Here is a 20,348-nt window from a genome sequence, read left to right as displayed (position 1 = left end):
CACACATCTCCTTTTCCCCCTTCCCTCCTATCTATATTCCCTATCATTCCCTTATATTTCACTAAAATCTATATTTCTCTCTCTCTCTCTCTCTCTCTCTCTCTCCCTTTTTTCTCCCTTCTCCCTTCCCCCTCCCCTATACCTCTCACTACCTTTTTATACACATTACACTAAAATCCATAGTTCTCTCTCTTTCTCTCTCCCTTTTTTCTCCCTTCTCCCTTCCCCCTCCCCTATACCTCTCACGACCTTTTTATACACATTTCACTAAAATCCATAGTTCTCTCTCTCTCTCTCTCTCTCCCTTACTACTATTTTATATCTTTACTCATTCCGTTTCTCTCTCTCTCTCTCTCTCTCTCCCCTATACCTCTCACGACCTTTTTATACACTCTCTCTCTTCCCTTGTTTCCCTCAAACCTTCTCCCCACCACCTCTTACTAACTTCCTTTTTCATTTTCCTTCCTTTCCCTTCTTATTCCCTTCCTTAATTTTCACCTTCTCACCATCTTATGTTTACTTACTTATAATTACATACCCTATCACTCATTCATTTCCTCTTATCACCATATCCCACTCACTCATCTGTCTTATCACCCTATCAATCTTCCTATCACCAACTCATTTCCCGCTTTCTCACCACCCCCCCTATCATCAAGATCTTCCACCTTAAATCCTTACAGCCTTCCATCTATTTACACTCTTATTACACCCCGGTCACTATGATTATACTTTCCCTCTTTCTCCTCCCTTCCCCATTCTCAACATCCTATATAAACCACCATTTGTATTTCCATGACCTTTTGCACTGATGACCTCTAAGCGAGCGAAACTAGTTTGTTGCATAAGGTCTTTCCTTTCAATTTAATGAAAAATTTCTTGAGTCTCTCCCTCTCTATCTCTCTCTCCTCTGTGCTTAGAATCTCTTCTTTTACTATTAAATTATCTACTATATCACAAAGTCGCCCGCACTCCTTGCTACAACCGAACGGTTAATGACAGAAAGGGCTGAGGATTGTAGTTGAAATGTTGAAATCATTAGGTCATTGGTTCAAATAAGGTAGGTTGGATGTAATCAAAACATCATCACAAACATCGTTTGTCTACCTCTACTTTACTATTTGATAAATAATCATTTCATTAACTTTGGAGTATGGATGTTATTCTAATAATTGAGAACATGCGAGCATTTAGCTTAATATCTCTAACAGCGCATTACTATATTTGCGTCGTCATATCACTCGATCATATAAAACTAGTACGAATAGGACATAATTTTATCCAAAACCAACCATAGCTCAGTTGGTAGAGCGGAGGATTGTAGTTTAAATGTTGTAATCCTTAAGTCACTAGTTCAAATACGGTAGGTTGGATGTAATCAAAACATTAGCACAAATATTTTGTGTGACTCTACATTACTATTTGATAAACTATCATTTCATTAACTTTGGGGTATGGATGCTATTCTAAGACTTGAGATCTTGCTAATATTTACCTTAATAGGTCTAACATATCATGACTATAATTTTGTCATCATATCACTCCACCATATAAAACTAGTATGATTATTTCACGATAATATTATCAAAACCCAACCTTAGCTTAGTTGGTAGAGCGGAGGATTGTAGTTTAAATGTTGTAATCCTTAGGTCATTCGTTCAAATAAGGTAGGTTGGATGTAATCAAAACATTATCACAAACATCGTTTGTATGACTCTACTTTAGTATTTGATAAATAGTCATTTCATTAACTTTGGAGTATAAATGCTATTCTAAGATTTGAGAACTTGTGAACAGTTAGCTTAATAGGTCTAAGAGGTCATGACTATATTTGCGTCATCATATCATTCGATCAAATAAAACTAGTAAGATTATGTCATAAATTTATCCAAAACTAACCTTAGCTCAGTTGGTAGAACGGAGGATTGTAGTTGAAATATTGTAATCCTTAGGTCATTGGTTCAAATAAGGTTGGTTGGATGTAATCAAAACATTATCACAAACATCGTTTGTTTGACTCTACTTTAGTATTTGATAAATAATCATTTCAATCACTATGCAGTATGGATGCTATTCTAAGAGTTGAGAACTTGCGAACATTTAGCTTAATAGGTCTAAGAGCTCATGACTATATTTGCGTCGTGATATCACTCTTTCATATAAAACTAGTAAGAGTAGGTCATAATTTTATCCAAAACCAACCTTAGCTCAATTGGTAGATCGGAGGACTGTAGTTGAAATGTTCTAATACTTAGGTCATTTGTTCAAATAAGGTAGGTTGGATGGAATCAAAACATTATCACAAACATCGTTTGTTTGACACTACTTTAGTATTTGACAAATACTCATTTCATTAACTTTGGAGTTTGGATGCTATTCTAAGAGTTGAGAACTTGAGAACATTTAGCTTTATAGATCTAAGAGCTCATGACTATATTTGTATCGTGATATCACTTGTTCATATAAAACAAGTAAGAGTAGGTGACAGATTTATCCAAAACCAACCTTAGCTCAGTTTGTAGAGCGGAGGAGTGTAGTTTAAATGTTGTCATCCTTAGGTCACTGGGATGCTTAATAGGTCTAAGAGCTCATGACTATAGTTGCCTGATCATATCACTCGATCATATAAAACTTATAAGATTATATCACGACTCAATATGATATTATCAAAACCCAACCATAGCTTAGTTGGTAGAGCGGAGGATTGTGGTTGAAATGTTGTAATCCTTAGGTCATTGGTTCAAATAAGGTAGGGTGGATGTAATCAAAATATTTTGTGATTTGATAAATAGTCATTTCATTAACTTTGGAGTATGGATGCTATTCTAATAGTTGAGAACTTGCAAACATTTAGCTTAATAGGTCTTAGAGCTCATGGCTATATTTGCGTCGTCATATCACTCGATCATATAAAACTAGTAAGATTACGTATTACTTTTATCAAAACCAACCTTTGCTCAGTTGGTAGAGCGGAGGATTGTAGTTGAAATGTTGTAATCCTTAAGTCACTATTTCAAATTCGATAGGTTGGATGTAATCAAGACATTATCACAAACATTTTGTGTAACAATACTTTACTATTTCATATACTATCATTTAATTGACTTTGGAGTATGGATGGTCTTCTAAGAGTTGAGATCTTGCCAATATTTAGCTTAATAGGTCTAACATCTCATGACTATAGTTGTGTCATCATATCACTTCACCATATAAAACTAGTACGATTATTTCACAATAATATTATCATAGGTCTAAGAGGTCATGACTATAGGTCTAAGAGGTCATGACTATAGTTGTGTCATCATATCACTCGATCATATAAAACTAGTAAGAATAATTCCTAACTTTATCTAAAACCAACCTTAGCTCAGTTGGTAGATCGGAGAACTGTAGTTCAAATGTTGTAATCCTTAGGTCACTAGTTCAAATACGGTAGGTTGATATAATTAAAACATTATCAAAAACATTTTCTATGACTCTTCATTAGTATTTGATAAACACTCATTTCATTAACTTTGGAGTATGAATGCTATTCTAATTGTTGAGATCTTGCCAATACTTAGCTTAATAGGTGTAAGAGCTCATGACTAGTGGCCTCACCATATCATTCGATCATATAAAACTAGTAAGATTATTTCACGACTCTCAACGATATTATCAAAACCTAACCTTAGCTTAGTTGGTAGAATAGAGGATTGTAGTTAAAATGTTGTAATCCTTAGTTTATTGGTTCAAATAAGGTAGGTTGGATGTAATCAAAACATTATCACAAACATCGTTTGTCTGACTCTACTTTAGTATTTGATAAATAGTCATTTCATTAACTTTGGAGTATGGACGCTATTCTAAGAGTTGAGAACATGCGAGCATACAAGAGTACACAAGAGCATACAAGAGAACACAGAGCGAACATAGCACACAAAGCACAAAGCACGAAAGGGCGATCTCCGCCTCCACTTCCACAAGATCAACCATCTCTTCAAAGAAAATCGAGCGCCAGGACTTCAGGTAAGCCTCTGACGCCGTATCGAGTTCCTGTTTAGAACCTAAACTTTAAACAGGAACTCGATACGCCATTTTGAGCTCCCCAGTTTTCTTTTCTTTTTAAACTGGAACTTGATGCGGCATCACCATATCACTTGATCATATGAAACTAGTAAGATTATGTCATAATTTTATCAAAAACCAACCTTAGCTCAGTTGGTAGAGCAGAGGATTGTAGTTGAATTGTTGTAATCCTTAGGTCACTAGTTCAAATCTGGTAGGTTGGATTTAATCAAAACATTATCACAAACATATTGTGTAACTCTATTTAACTATTTGATGAATTATAATTACATTAACTTTGGCGTATGGATGCTATTCTAAGAGTTGAGATCTTGCCAATATTTAACTTAATAGGTCTAAGAGCTCCTGACTATAGTTGCGTCATCATATCACTCGATAATATAAAACTAGTAAGATTATGTCACAATGATATTATCAAAATCCAACCTTAGCTTAATTGGTAGAGCTGAGTATTGTAGTTGAAATGTTGTAATCCTGAGGTCATTGATTCAAATAAGGTAGGTTGGATGTAATCAAAACATTATCACGAACATCGTTTGTCTGACTCTACTTTACTATTTGATAAATAACTATTTCATTAATTTTGGATTATGGATGTTATTCTAAGAGGGTAGAACTTGCGAACATTTAGTTTAATAGGTCTAGGAGCTCCTGACTATAGTTGCGTCATCATATCACTCGATCATATAAAACTAGTAAGATTATGTCATAAATTTATCAAAAACCAACCTTAGTTCAGTTTGTAGAGCGATGGATTGTAGTTGAAATCTCGTAATGCTTAGGTCACTAGTTCAAATACAGTAGGTTGGACGTAATCAAAACATTATCACAAACGTTATGTTTCAGTCTACTTTACTATTTGATAAACTATCATTTCATTAACTTTGGAGTATGGACGATATTCTAAGAGTTGAGATATTGCCAATCTTTAACTTAATAGGCGTAATAGCTCATGACTATAATTGCGTCATGATATCACTTGATCATATAGCCCAATTTAGGTCAGTTGTTAGAGCGGACGACTGTAGTTAAAATGTTGTAATCCTTAGGTCATTGGTTCAAATAAGGTAGGTTGGATGTAATCAAATCATTATCACAAACATGATTTGTGTGACTGTACTTTACTATTTAATAAATAGCAATTTCATTAACTTTGGAGTATGGATGCCATTCTAAGCGTTGAGAACTTGCGAACATTTAGCTTAATAGGTGTAAGCGCTCATGACTATATTTGCATTGTCATATCCCTCGATTATATAAAACTAGTAACATTAGGTCATAATTTTATCCAAAACCAACCTTAGCTCAGTTGGTAGAGCGGAGGACTGTAGTTTAAATGTTGTCATCCTTAGGTCACTGGTTCAAATCCGGTAGGTTGGATGTAACCAAAACATTATCACAAACATTTTGTGTAACTCTAGTTTACTGTTTGATAAACTATCATTTCATTAACTTTGGAGTATGGATGCTATTCTAAGTGTTCAGATCTTGCCAATATTTAGCTTAATAAGTCTAAGACCTCATGACTATAGTTGCGTCATCATATCACTCGATCATATAAAACTTGTAAGATTATGTCACAATGATATTACCAAAACCCAATCGTAGCTTAGTTGGTACGGTTGAGGATTGTGGTTAAAATGTTGTAATTCTTAGGTCATTGGTTCAAAGGAGGTAGGTTGCTAGTAATCAACACATCCTCACAAACATGGTTTGTTTGACTCAATTTTACTATATGATAAATAATCATTTCATTAAATTTGGAGGATGGATGCTATTCTAATAATTGAGAACTTGCGAACCTTTAGCTTAATAGGTCTAAGAGTTCATGACTGTATTTGCGTTGTAATATCACTCGTTCATATAAAACTAGTAAGATTACGTCATAATTTTATCCAAGACCAACCTTAGCTCAGTTGGTAGACCGGAGGACTGTAGTTGAAATGTTGTAATACTTAGGTCACAGCTTCAAATCCGGTAGGTTGGATGTAATCAAAACATTATCACAAACATTTTGTGTGACTCTACTTTACTATTTGATAAACTATCATTTCATTAACTTTGGAGTATGGATGCTATTCTAAGAGTAGAGATCTTGCCAATATTTAACTTAATAGGTCTAACAACTCATGACTATAGTTGTGTCATCATATCACTCCATCAATTGAAACTAGTATGAATATTTCAAAATAATATTATCAAAACCCAACCTTAGCTTAGTTGGTAGAGCGGACGATTTTAGTTGAAATGTTGTAATCCGTAGGTCATTGGTTGAAATAAGGTAGGTTAGATGTAATCTAAACATTATCACAAACATCGTTTGTCTGACTCTTTAGTATTTGGTAAATAGTCGTTTCATTAACTTTAGAGTATGGATGGTATTCTAAGAGTTGAGAACATGCGAGCATTTAGCTTAATAGGTCTAAGAGCTCATGACTATATTTGCGTCGTCATATCACTCAATCATATAAAACTAGTAAGATTAGGTCATAATTTTATTGTGAACCAACCTTAACTCAGTTGGTAGAGCAGAGGATTGTAGTTTAAATGTTGTAATCCTTAGGTCACTAGTTCAAATACGCTAGGTTGGATGTAATCAAAACATTAGCACAAACATTTTGTGTGACTCTACTTTACTATTTGATAAACTATCATTTCATTAACTTTGGGGTATGGATGGTATTCTAAGAGTTGAGATCTTGCCAATATTTAGCTTAATAGGTCTAACATCTCATGACTATAGGTCTGTCATCATATCACTCCACCATATAAAACTAGTATGATTATTTCACAATAATATTATCAAAACCCAACCGTAGCTTAGTTGGTAGAGCGGAGGATTGTAGTTGAAATGTTCTAATCCTTAGGTCATTGGTTCAAATAAGGTAGGTGGGATGTAATCAAATCATTATCACAAACATGATTTGTGTGACTGTACTTTACTATTTGATAAATAGCAATTTCATTAACTTTGGAGTATGGATGCCATTCTAAGGTTTGAGAACTTGCGAACATTTAGCTTAATAGGTCTAAGCTATTTGATAAATAGCAATTTCATTAACTTTGGAGTATGGATGCCATTCTAAGGGTTGAGAACTTGCGAACATTTAGCTTAATAGGTCTAAGCGCTCATGACTATATTTGCATTGTCATATCCCTCGATTATATAAAATTAGTAAAATTAGGTTATAATTTTATCCAAAACCAACCTTAGCTCAGTTGGTAGAGCGGAGGACTGTAGTTAAAATGTTGTAATCTCTAGGTCACTAGTTCAAATACGGTAGGTTGGATGTAACTAAAACATTATCACAAACATTTTGTGTAACTCTAGTTTACTATTTAATAAACTATCATTTCATTAACTTTGGAGTATGGGTGCTATTCTAAGTGTTGAGATCTTGCCAATATTTAGCTTAATAGGTCTAAGAGCTCATGACTATAGTTGCGTCATCGTATCAATAGATCATATAAAACTTGTAAGATTATGTCACAATGATATTATCAAAACCTAACCGTGGCTTAGTTGGTAGGGCTGAGGATTGTAGTTGAAATATTGTAATCCTTAGGTCATTGGCTCAAATAAGGTAGGTTGGATGTAATTAAAACATCATCACAAACATTGTTTGTCTGACTCTACTTTACTATTTGATAAATAATTATTTCATTAACTTTGGAGTATGAATGCTATTCTAAGAGTTGAGAACATGCGAGCATTTAGCTTAATATCTCGAAGAGCTCATTACTATATTTGTGTCGTCTTATCACTCGATTATATAAAACTAGTAAGATCACGTCATAATTTTATCCAAAACCAACCTTAGCTTAGTTGGTAGAGGGGAGCATTGTAGTTTAAATGTTGTAATCCTTAGGTCCCTGGTTCAAATCTTGTAGGTTACTTGAAATCAAAACTTGTTCATAAACATTTTTTGTCACTCTACATTACTATTTGATAAACTATCATTTCATTAACTTTGGGGTATGGATGCTATTCTAAGAGTTGAGATCTTGCCAATATTTAGCTTAATAGGTCTAACATCTCATGACTATAGGTGTGTCATCATATCACTCCACCATATAAAACTAGTATGATTATTTCACAATAATATTATCAAAACCCAACCTTAGCTTAGTTGGTAGAGCGGAGGATTGTATTTGAAATGTTGTAATCCTTAGGTCATTGGTTCAAATAAGGTAGGTTGGATGTAATCAAAACATTATCACAAACATCGTTTGTCTGATTCTACTTTACTATTTGATAAATAGTCATTTCATTAACTTTGGAGTATGAATGATATTCTAAGATTTGAGAACTTGTGAACAGTTAGCTTAATAGGTCTGACCTCATTCTAAGATTTGAGAACTTGTGAACAGTTAGCTTAATAGGTCTAAGAGGTCATGACTATATTTGTGTCATCATATCATTCGATCATATAAAACTAGTAAGATTAGGTTATAATTTTATCCAAAACTAACCTTAGCTCAGTTGGTAGAGCGGAGGATTGTAGTTTAAATGTTGTAATCCTTAGGTCACTAGTTCAAAAACGCTAGGTTGGATGTAATCAAAACATTAGCACAAACATTTTGTGTGACTCTACTTTACTATTTGATAAACTATCATTTCATTAACTTTGGGGTATGGATGGTATTCTAAGAGTTGAGATCTTGCCAATATTTAGCTTAATAGGTCTAACATCTCATGACTATAGTTGTGTCCTCATATCACTTCACCATATAAAACTAGTATGATTATTTGACAATAATATTATCAAAACCCAACCTTAGCTTAGTTGGTAGAGCAAAGGATTGTAGTTGAAATGTTGTAACCCTTAGGTCATTGGTTCAAATAAGGCAGGTTGGATGTAATCAAAATATTATCACAAACATTTTGTGTGAGTCTACTTTACTATTTGATAAATAGTCATTTCATTAACTTTGGAGTATGTATGCTATTCTAAGAGTTGAGATCTTGCCAATATTTAGCTTAATAGGTCTAACAGCTCATGACTATAGTTGTGTCCATAGAATGAACCATACGTATCATACGTGCATTCACGTTCGCGAATGATTCAATTATACGTGTGTGTGGTAAATCATCTCCAAGTTGGATTGGATTGACACGTTGGATTGGATTGAATATGGTCTATATTATATATTGATTTATTCTCAATCCCAACAAGTGGACTATGTCATTATAAACTATCATCAAACATTTAAAAACTCATAAAGCTTATATTCGAGAATATGAAGAAAATATGACACTAACAAAAAATTCTACTAGTTCAATTGACGGAGTAATTTGTTTGAGGACTCTCACTAGAATTTGCCTTATAAGTGTCTTCAATGTCCTCATCTCGCATACTATTGCGGATATCATTTTAATTTTCAGTATGTAAAATTTCTCGCTCCTTTTGCAAGTTCAATAACCTTTCAGCATCTTCCTCTTTATCAACCATTTCCATTGTAATTTCCAATGGGGTGTAACCTCTTTCTTTGATCCCTTGAGAAGCCGTAAATTAGTGTGCAAGTACACTAATTTCTCCACATGGCATGGGGATAACATGTTTCTTCTTCTTGTATGTATGAGAGAAAATGTATTCCAATTCCTTGCACATGGAGATGCACTAGAACCTTGTGAGAGCACACGAATTGCGAGTTTCATCAAATTGGGAGTAGTTGTTCCAAATGTCTCCCACCGCATAATTGGATTTTTCATTCTATTTAAATCCTTTGCAAATGGAAGACGAAACATATAGCATGTCTATTTTCTATAAGCATAAAACTGATCTATCAAGGCATCTTGCAAAACTTGATTGCCACTAGCATAACGCATGATTGTTGTCATCCAACTAGTATTTAGCTTATTATTTATTTCTTGACCATTTCCAGTCCATATTGGATGCAAAACATACCCTGTAAGATGTAATGGAGATTGCAACATTGACCATCTATTTCTGCAACACAGTTTGATTTCATCAAGTTTCATAGGATCAATTTCTATCAAAGACATATTATTTATTTCTTTGATCATTTGTTGCGTAAGATCATAAATTAATCCCATAGTAGCACCCTCCCTATCTGCTAAACGAAGTAGTTTCAAAATTGGTACGCGTAATGTCACTATCATCTTCACATTTGACCAAAATCTAGCATCAAAAATAATTGTAACTATCTCCTCAACCTTCTTTGTTCTAGATCCCTTCCATTTGCCCCATTGTTCACTAACCATCATTCTTCTCAAACCACCATATACTATCTCATCTAGCAAATTCGAAAGAACAATAAAACTATATGCAAACCTTGTATTAGAAGGTTTAAGCAATTCTTTCTCACTAAAACTTCGAAACATTGCCAAAACATTTTGTTTTCTAGTTATGAAAACGGTAATCTTCATAGTTGATCGCAAAGTGTTATCAATCCAAGCCAATTTGGCGATATCCTCAAATAATAAATCTACACAATGGCATGTGCATCTAGTATAGAAAATTGATGGCCACTCTTTTTCTATCATCTCCCCTGTCACCACACAATTAGAAGCGTTATCCATACAAACTTGCACTACATTCAATGGTCCAACTTCGAGAATAACATCTTTTAAAATGTTAAAAATGTATTCTCCTATCTTAACATGACCGCTTGTGTCCACCGATTTCAAAAATACTGAGCCATACATAGATGATGCCATAACATTAATAATCGTTCTATTTCTTGTATCAGTCCAGCCATCACTAACGATTGTGCATCCATATGTTTTCCAATATTCTTTCATTTGTGATAAATCGTGTTCGACAGATTTAATTTCTACATTCAAATACTTATTGCGCAATTGATACGCACAAGGTGGTTTAAAAGAAGGCCCAACTTGTCCAACAGCCTTAAGCATATGATGGAAAAATGAACTTTCTACTTTTCCATGTCGAATATCTTCAGCATAAAATAACCTTGCTATTGCCTCTTCTGCATTTTTCCTTAATTGCATATTCCATGCCATTGGTAAGGAACTACTTGCATCCAATTTCTTTTTTTTCCTTGTTTCACTACATGCTTGAGGTTGACATACATTATGCATTTCATTTTCAGAAATCAATGCAGAAGTAATACTTTGATTTTCATTTCGAATAGGTGCATCGACATTTGAAACAACTTCCTCACTTGCAATCCCCATTCATCTCTTGATTTGTTGTTTTACATCATTACTTGCATGTTTACATTTCTCCACTCCTTGTCCTCTCAATCCCAATAAGTGGACTCTAATCCGTTGTGGACCACCAACATAAGTATGGCTGCAATATCCGCATTGCACCACATGCATACCTTTGGGATGCTTCTTAAGAATCAGGACATGGTTCCATTCTTCACCCTTTTGTCTACCCATTTAATTACCTAAATTCCACAAAAATTGTAGAGCCAAAGCTACAGAGATTTGAGGACTTACTGATGAAGACAGAAGCAAGTCTGTTTTACATACAAATTTGGAATATTTGGGCAAGTTGTATGTTCTAGTTGTTGCAATGAAGATGTTGGGACAAGGCCTGCAACGAAGTTGCAGAGAGAGAGACAGAGAGACAGAGAGAAGAGGGGGAGAGGAAGCGACACAGAGAAACAAAGAAGCAACATCTCTTTAAAAAAACATACAAAAAAAGGACAAAAAAAAGGACCACGCATTTTCCCCGTTTCAAACGTGTTCGTGAATACGTTTGGATGCCTCCACGAACACGAATATTACGTTCTATGGTTGTGTCATCATATCACTCCATCATATGAAACTAGTATGACTATATCACAATAATATTATCAAACCCCAACCTTAGCTCAGTTGGTAAAATGGAGGACTATAGTTGAAATGTTGTAATCCTTAGGTCACTGGTTCAAATATGGTAGGTTGGATGTAGTCAAAACATTATCACAAACATCATTTGACTGACTCTACTTTACGATTTGATAAACTATCATTTCATTAACTTTGGAGTATGGATGTTATTCTAAAACTTGAGAACTTGCAATGAGTCGCCATATCACTCGATCGTATAAAACCAGTAAGATTATGTCTTAATGTTATCAAAACCCAACCTTAGCTCAGTTGGTAGAGCGGAGGACTGTAGTTGAAATGTTGTAATCCTTAGGTCACTAGTTCAAATACGGTAGGTTGGATGTAATCAAAACAATATCACAAACATTTTGTGTGACTATACTTTACTATTTGATAAACTATCATTTCATTAACTTTGGAGTATAGATGCTATTCTAAGTGTTGAGATCTTGCCAATATTTAGCTTAATAGATTTAAGAGCTCATGACTATAGTTGCGTCACCATATCACTCGATCATACAGAACTACTAAGATTATAATATTATCAAAAGCCAACCTTCGCTCAGTTGGTAGAGCGGAGGACTTTAGTTGAAATGTTGTAACCCTTAGATCATTGGTTCAAATAAGGTAGGTTTGATGTAATAAAAACATTATCACAAACATCATTTGTGTGACTCTACTTTACTATTTGATCAATAACCATTTCCTTAACTTTGGAGTATGGATGCTATTCTAAGAGTTGAGAACTTGCGAGCATTTAGCTTAATAGGTCGAAGAGCTCATGACTATAGTTGCGTCATCATATCACTCGATCATATAAAACTAGTAAGATTATGTCACAATGATATTATCAAAACCCAACCTTAGCTTAGTTGTGGAGCGGATGATTGCAATTGAAATGTTGTAATCCTTAGGTCACTGGTTCTAATACGATAGGTTGGATGTAGTCAAAACATTATCATAAACATCATTTGACTGACTCTACTTTACTATTTGATAAACTATCATTTCATTAACTTTGGAGTATAGATGTTATTCTAAAACTTGGGATCTTGCGAACATTTAGCTAAATAGGTCTAAGAGCTCATGACTATAGTTGAGTCACCATATCACTTGATCGTATAAAACTAGTAAGATTATGTCTTAATTTTATCATAACCCAACCTTAGCTCAATTGGTAGATCGGAGGATTGTAGTTGAAATGTTGTAATCCATAGGACACTAGTTCAAATACGGTAGGTTGCATGTAATCAAAATATTATCACAAACATTTTGTGTGACTCTACTTTACTATTTGATAAACTATCATTTCATTAACTTTGGAGTATGGATGTTATTCTAAGAGTTGAGATCTTGCCAATATTTAAGTTAATAGGTGTAAGAGCTCATGACTATAGTTGCGTCATCATATCACTCCATCATATAAAACTAGTAAGATTTTGTCACAATGAGATTATCAAAACCCAACCTTAGCTTAGTTGGTAGAGCGGAGGATTGTAGTTAAAATGTTGTAATCCTTAGGTCATTCGTTCAAGTAAGGTAGGTTGGATGTAATCAAAACATTATCAGAAACATCATTTGTCTGACTCTACTTTAGTATTTGATAAATAATCATTTCATTAACTTTGGAGTATGGATGCTATTCTAAGAGTTGAGATCTTGCGAACATTTAGCTTAATAGGTCTAACATCTCATGACTATAGTTGCGTCGTCATATCACTCGATCATATAAAACTAGTAAGATTATTTGTTAATTTTATCAAAACCCAACCTTAGCTCAGTTGGTAGAGCGGAGGATTGGAGTTGAAATGTTGTAATCCTTAGATCACTAGTTCAAATCCGGTAGGTTGGATGTAATCAAAACATTATCACAAACATTTTGTGTGACTCTACTTTACTATTTGATAAACTATCATTTCATTAACTTTGGAGTATGGGTACTATTCTAAGAGTTGAGATCTTGCCAATATTTAAGTTAATAGGTGTAAGAGCTCATGACTATAGTTGCGTCATCATATCACTCGATCATATAAAAGTAGTATTATGTCACAATGATATTATCAAAACCCAGTCTTAGCTTAGTCTGTAGAGCCGGGGACTGTAGTCGAAATGTTGTAATCCTTAGGTCACTGGTTCAAAAATGGTAAGTTGGATGTAATCAAAACATTATCACAAACATCATTTGTCTGACTCTACTTTAGTATTTGATAAATAATCATTTTATTAACTTTGGAGTATGGATGCTATTCTAAGAGTTGAGATCTTGCCAACATTTAGCTTAATAGGTCTAAGAGCTCATGACTATAGTTGCATCGTCATATCAGTCGATAGAATCACACTAGTAAGATTATGTGACAATGATATTCTTGAAACCCAACCTTAGCTCAGTTGGTAGAGTGGAGGATTGTAGTTGAAATGTTGTAATCCTTACATCACTGGTTCAAATCCGGTAGGTTGGATGAAATCATAACATTATCACAAATATCATTTGTGTGACTTTACTTTACTATTTGATAAATAATCATTTCATTAACTTTGGAGTATGGATGCCTTTTTAAGAGTTGAGATCTTGCCAACATTTATTTAATAGGTCTAAGAGATCATGATTATAGTTGTGTCGTCATATCAGTCGATCGAATCACACTAGTAAGATTATGTCGTAGGGTGAAAGCATGCTATGGTGTACCAACTTTTGGCCAAAATTTTAGTACTAATTCGATGAGGAGGAAAGATAAATAATCCAATATTTGGGTTTAAAACGTTGAGCATATTTTGTGCTAAAATTAAAAGTCACGTTCAATGAAAATGGATTTTAAATATGAAAAAAACATTGCATATCCTTCCACAATTATAACTTATGTTTGTGTCCAACTGTCTAGTTCATTTGAGATTGTTGGGTCACAGTCCTAGGTAATGATGTATGGAGATCTTAACTGTACAAGATCTCAAGTAGTGACTCAATTATGAATATAGTAAGTATGTCTCTCTCTCGCTCTGTCTCTTGGCACTTATGTTCATCTCGAATTGTTAGTTAGTCAGCTAGTCTCTCTCCCTCTCTCTCTCCCTCTCTCTCTCTCCTTCCCCCTTCTACTCGCTGATTCCCGAGGTTCGTACCTCCTCTCCCCCTCTTTGTCTCTCTTCCACCTTCTGTACAAGTCTCTGCAGACTCCAAGTGCATCACTGCTCGTCGTTCGTACCTCCTCTCCCCCTCTCTAGCTCTCTCTTCCACCTTCTGCACAGGTCTTTGCAGACTCCAAGCGCGTCATTGCTCATCGTTCGTACCTCCTCTCCCCCTCTTTGTCTATCTTCCACATTCTACACAGGTCTTTCAACCTCTCTAGGGTTGGCCATGTTCTCTCTCCCTCTGTTGACCTTGTTCTCCCTCACTGTGAGGTGTTCTGTGCTCACCGTGTCCTAACGACATCGACCTCTACTCTGTTGGTCATGTCCCCTCTGTTGGTTGTGACCTCTGCTTTGCTCTACCTCCAGGTGTTCTCAAGTCGTTGTGTTCCCTCTACCTAGTGTGTTTGTTTGCTTGCAACCCGTGCTTCAAACGTATCCCCTCTACAAGGACTTCAGAAAGGTAATCCTAGTATCTGCAACCCTAACGACATCTGAAAAGGTAATCTTGCTTTAGGCTTACCTTCACATTCTGCTACATGTTAGGGTTTTGTTGTTGTTGTTCGTGTTGTTCTCCCTTGATCATTTGAGATACTTGTACATGCATATGCTTGAAATTGAGAGTGTTTTACATGCATATGTCATTTATTGCATGATTTAGAATTTGGTACATGTTGACATATTGGAAGATGGTTCTATGATGGTATGTTGCAATGATTTTCCATGGTTTATCATGTGTATGTTGTGTATCGGGATTTAACATTATGTTGTAAGTTTTATCTTTGTTGCTGATGTTTTTGTCTTTCCTCCTAATATGTGCACTTTCAAGAGAGACTTCTACATGCATGAATCTTGTTTTTGAGCCAACTTGAAGTATGTTTAGGGTTGTTATGTCTCATTGTTATTCTTATTATGCGTGATTTAATCATATGATAAAAAAGACAGTTGTGATTGATCTATTGTTATTTACTATTGTTGTGTGTGTGAGGTGAAGAAGAGAGATAGGACTCAAATGACAAGGAAGACACCCACGAAGAAGAAAATGGTCAAAGAAAATGTCAACACACCATGCAAAGAAAGAAAAAGGACCCCCATCAAAGAAAGTACGATGACCCCCACTAGAGGGAGGTTTAAGTTGTCAACATCTCAGAGCAAGAAGATGTTCACAAACATCCTTCGAGGTAGAAAGTTAGGATGGGGGGATATTTCCTTCGTGCACGACCTGACACTTATGAAGACCTAGACATGTGGATGATCAAAACATGGAGCTCATCACAACCGGAGACAAGGAGAGGTTTTCACCTCACTCAATTGAAGAAGGATTATCTCACTGAACTAAAGTCACGATATGAACAAGTTTATGATACAAAACATATCCTAAACAATGAGGTAGGAACTGTTTTTGCACGTGCATTTGCATGTGAACTCCATGGTGGCATTGAAGCTGATTGGGAAGATTTTGCTCATCATCGATCATCACATTATAGAGGATCCTCAAGTACCAAACACTACTATGAAGTCTGAGGGTACCTCTCACATTGAAATCCCGGCTAGGACATCTGTGTTCACTAAACAGATTGCAAAAGAAAGAGCTACACTGACAGAAAAGCATGAACAATGATTGTTGCGTTGCATAGCTTCCATGCAAACAAGAATGCAAGCGCTGCTCACCGATTTGGAAGAAGTTTCATCTAGTGAGATGGTGGCAAAGAAACAATTCACATCTATATCGAATACATACGAATGGACAATAGCAACAATCCAACATTCTGAAAGCGATGTGTTGAAAGAGGAGTTGAAGAAGGAGCTGACAAATATGGGCACTCAACTGGGAAAATTGAAGAAAGATCTGGAGACATGGAGGTCATCTCGTTCTGAAATTGATGATAAGTTATCAGCCTTAAAAAGTCACTCTGAGAACCTAACATGTTTAATGAAGGGTCTAAAAGATAAAGGTTTAGATCCTCTATGGCCAGAAGTAATTGAGCATCCCACTTGCAATGAAAGTACCATTACAAGAATTATTGTATCAAGGTAATGGTTTATATTTTTACAAGTTGACCTTCTATTGTATAAAATATCATCGTTGCTAATATAGTGTATGTTGTGTCTCGTATTTGAAGGTGTGTATTTGTGGCCTTGGATTCAAGTTTGAGGCCATGGATGTTATCATTACACCATGCTTGCACACATATCATTGTTTATGCGCTAAGTACCATTTTGAGAAAGAAAATATATGTTTACATTGTAAAAGTACAGTTGGAGCCAAATGGTACTTAACTTGGGGTTTGCAAGTACATTTCTATGGTATGTGATTAAGAACATATGTAATTTTTATACTATGCTTTTGTAATTTTAACATGTGGTTCTGGTCTTGTACCCATGAGTATTGTTCCCCCAAGATCATTTTTACATGATTCAGTACTAGCATTACTTATTACATTGTATTCCTTGGTGATCAGTTGACAATGTGAATCTTATTTAGTACTGAGGATCTTAAAGGTCTAGTTGTATAACTTGCATGTGCACTAACATTATTCATTACATTGTACTTTCTGTGTCCACTTGGCTTAGGCTCTAGATGACCGAACAAATAGGCATGAAGGTCTAGGTTTTTTAGTACTAACATTGTTCATTACATGAAATATGCATGTCCAGGTGGTTGTGTCATGTGCCCTCAAGTTCCTTGTTGGAGGATTCAGTACTAACATTACTGATTACATTATATGCCTTGGTGATCAGTTGATTCAATACTGAAAGTCTCAATTGATTCGTTGTATAACTTGTATAAGTACTAACACTATCCATTACATTGTACGTTTTGTGTTGTATAAGTTCAACTTATTACAATGTAAGTTAATCACTAGAATTTTCAAGAAACTTCTAGAGAATGCATAGACATGCACTCTCTAGAAGTTTCCATGCATTCTCTAGATGGTTCCTAGCTTACATGCATACCACCACATTCTTGTATAAATACTTCGGTGCACCTTGATTACAATCAAGGTGAACAACCCCAGTTCAGAAGCATAATTTAGTTCTCGCTCGTTTGTCTACCCTCTCTCTCTCTTGTTCTCTTGCCTATGCTCCTCTCTATCTATATATCTATCTTTCTCTCTTTCTTAATATTGAGCTCGCCTATTTGTCCTTGCCCTCATCTACGTCCGTGACATTTGTTCACCTTCCCTTCTTGTTACCATGTCCGACTCGGCCTTAAACCAAGTAATGGCAGCCTTGGAGCAACTTCCATTAGAAAATGAAAGCCTTCGTCAGTCATTGCGAGAACATCAAAATAGCACAGCCAACAATCATTCACCCGTTGAGCCTCACCTTCCGTCAGCATCTAACCCAACCCCTTCCTCTTCCCATTCATATGTCCTCGAACCTAACGTCAGCCTACCTGACAAATTCAACAGCTCGAGGGCGCATCTTCGTGGCTTCATCAATCAAATTCGGCTTATTATCCACTTACAACCCCAACGTTATGCTAGTGATTTCTCTCAGGTTAGCCTCGTTGGCAACCTTCTCTCTAGGCCATCACAAGCGTGGTTTGCACCATTGATCGAGACCTCATCACCCCTCCTAGAAAACTTTCATGCTTTCCTTTCGGAGCTTGAAGCCACATTTGGAGAGACAGATCGGCGACGAACGGCACTCACGAAACTCTATTCCTTACAACAAGGCCCTCGTCCAGCTTCCGTTTATGCTTCAGAGTTTCGTCAGATCGCGTGCGATGTCATCTGGGATGACCAAGCTTTATGCGACCAGTTTCGTCGAGGCCTCCGAAATGATATCAAGACTCTTCTCTTAAACTTTCTGGAGCCCACATCATTGTCCCAGGTAATCTCCCAAGCCGTCTTTTTGAGCTTCAACAAGACGAACGGGGGACTCGAGGTTTTCCATCTTCCTCCCGCAATGCTCCACTCACAAGGTCGTATATATTAGTTTCGCCAAGCACGCCACGGCTGCCATCTTCCAATAGTGCTCATACCTCGATGGAGGTCGATCCCCATACCCCAATGGAGATCGACCATGCTCGGTTCCAACCATTAACTGATGCCCAACGGCAACATCGACGTGACAATGGCCTCTGCCTCTATTGTGGTACCCCCGGCCATGTCATCCGCCATTGCCCGATGCGCGGCCCTCGTCATCAATCCCACCGTGCACGTCTTGCAAAGGTTTCTCGACAACAAGAAAACGATCGTGCACGTCTTGCGGAGGTTTCTGGACAACAGGAAAACGAGCAAGTCTGGCTGCAGTAGGAGCCATGCCGCTAGACACTTTCCGTCACCCTACTTCCTCAGGCTCCTACAATTCAGTCACGCCAACAAGAGGTTTTACTTTGCAAGTAAGCCTTTGTTTTGGGCCTATTTCAATAAAATCCCATGCCTTGCTCGATTCTGGTGCATCTACTTGTTTCATCGATATTGCGTTTGTCCGAGCACATAAAATCCCAACCATCCGCACAACACAACCCATATCCGTTGAAGCTATTGACGGACGGGTTCTCTCTTTAGGGGCGGTTACCGAAGCCACTGTCCCGTTGGTATTTCAAGTCGGGTTCCACTAGGAGGTATTAACAATCTACCTCATTGCAACCCCTCATCATCCGATTGTTTTAGGGCTCTCCTGGTTGGAAACACACAATTCGATGGTGGATTGGTGTAGTCGCTCCATCACTTTTCCACAAACACTGTTACTTGTGTGGGGGTTGCTTTCAGCTTGGGTGCACATTCTTCTGATTTCAACTCAGTCTCCGACGTTGCCGATTCCGTTATGGCCAATTCTAGCGTGGTCACTTCCATTCCCGTTGTGTCATAGGACGTCCCTATTCTTGTCACCGATTTACCCGCAAGATATAGCGATTGTTTGGACATGTTCGAAAAGCAAAATGCAGACCAGTTGTCGGCACATCGCCCCTATGATTGCCCAATCGAACTCCAAGATGGCGCACACCCACCATTTGGGCCCATCTATGGGCTATCCGAACCCAAACTGGAGGCCCTTCACACATATCTGGATGAAAACCTCGCCAAGGGCTTCATTCAACCCTCCAAATCACCGGTTGGAGCCCCAATCTTATTTGTCAAGAAGAAGGACGGCTCATCTAGCAATGAATATGTTCTAGAACAATTCAAAACCCAAACTTAGCTCAGTTGGTAGAGCGGAATGTAATTGAATTGTTATAATCCCTTGGTGATGAGTTGAAATCTGTTAGGTTGGATGTAACGAATATGTTAGAAACAAACATAATCTTTGTGATGTTACTTATTAAACAATTACATAAACTATCGTTTCGTTACAATCGTGTCGTTATAGTAGTTAAGTGAAAAATAATTTGTTTGACACT

General features: G+C 36.4%; 1 protein-coding gene and 4 non-coding genes across 5 annotated transcripts; 4 read left to right on the top strand and 1 right to left on the bottom strand.

Annotated features, from left to right (window-relative positions):
• Window positions 1-4,185: 4,185 nt before the first annotated feature.
• Window positions 4,186-4,271, top strand: TRNAY-GUA (transfer RNA tyrosine (anticodon GUA)). The gene is given in 2 exon segments: window positions 4,186-4,222; window positions 4,236-4,271. It is a non-coding gene; the product is annotated as a tRNA-Tyr (tRNA).
• A 1,091-nt stretch (window positions 4,272-5,362) lies between these two features.
• On the top strand, window positions 5,363-5,448 carry TRNAY-GUA (transfer RNA tyrosine (anticodon GUA)). Its single transcript is given in 2 exon segments — window positions 5,363-5,399; window positions 5,413-5,448. It is a non-coding gene; the product is annotated as a tRNA-Tyr (tRNA).
• A 4,378-nt stretch (window positions 5,449-9,826) lies between these two features.
• Window positions 9,827-11,230, bottom strand: LOC147859974 (uncharacterized). Its single transcript, XM_087324605.1, has one exon. It carries the CDS (start codon window positions 11,228-11,230, stop codon window positions 9,827-9,829), a length of 1,404 nt encoding a protein of 467 aa, XP_087180731.1.
• Window positions 11,231-13,641: 2,411 nt separating this feature from the next.
• TRNAS-GGA (transfer RNA serine (anticodon GGA)) lies at window positions 13,642-13,727 on the top strand. Its single transcript is given in 2 exon segments — window positions 13,642-13,678; window positions 13,692-13,727. It is a non-coding gene; the product is annotated as a tRNA-Ser (tRNA).
• Window positions 13,728-14,248: 521 nt separating this feature from the next.
• Window positions 14,249-14,334, top strand: TRNAY-GUA (transfer RNA tyrosine (anticodon GUA)). Its single transcript is given in 2 exon segments — window positions 14,249-14,285; window positions 14,299-14,334. It is a non-coding gene; the product is annotated as a tRNA-Tyr (tRNA).
• Window positions 14,335-20,348: the final 6,014 nt, after the last annotated feature.

Source organism: Azolla caroliniana, unplaced genomic scaffold, assembly GCF_043228905.1.
Source record: "Azolla caroliniana isolate FFs.n. ecotype wild unplaced genomic scaffold, voAzoCaro1.0.p SCAF_9, whole genome shotgun sequence".
Taxonomy (NCBI): Eukaryota; Viridiplantae; Streptophyta; class Polypodiopsida; order Salviniales; family Salviniaceae; genus Azolla; species Azolla caroliniana.
The sequence above is the reverse complement of the archived record's forward strand: the minus strand, read 5'-3'. Positions and strand labels throughout refer to the sequence as shown.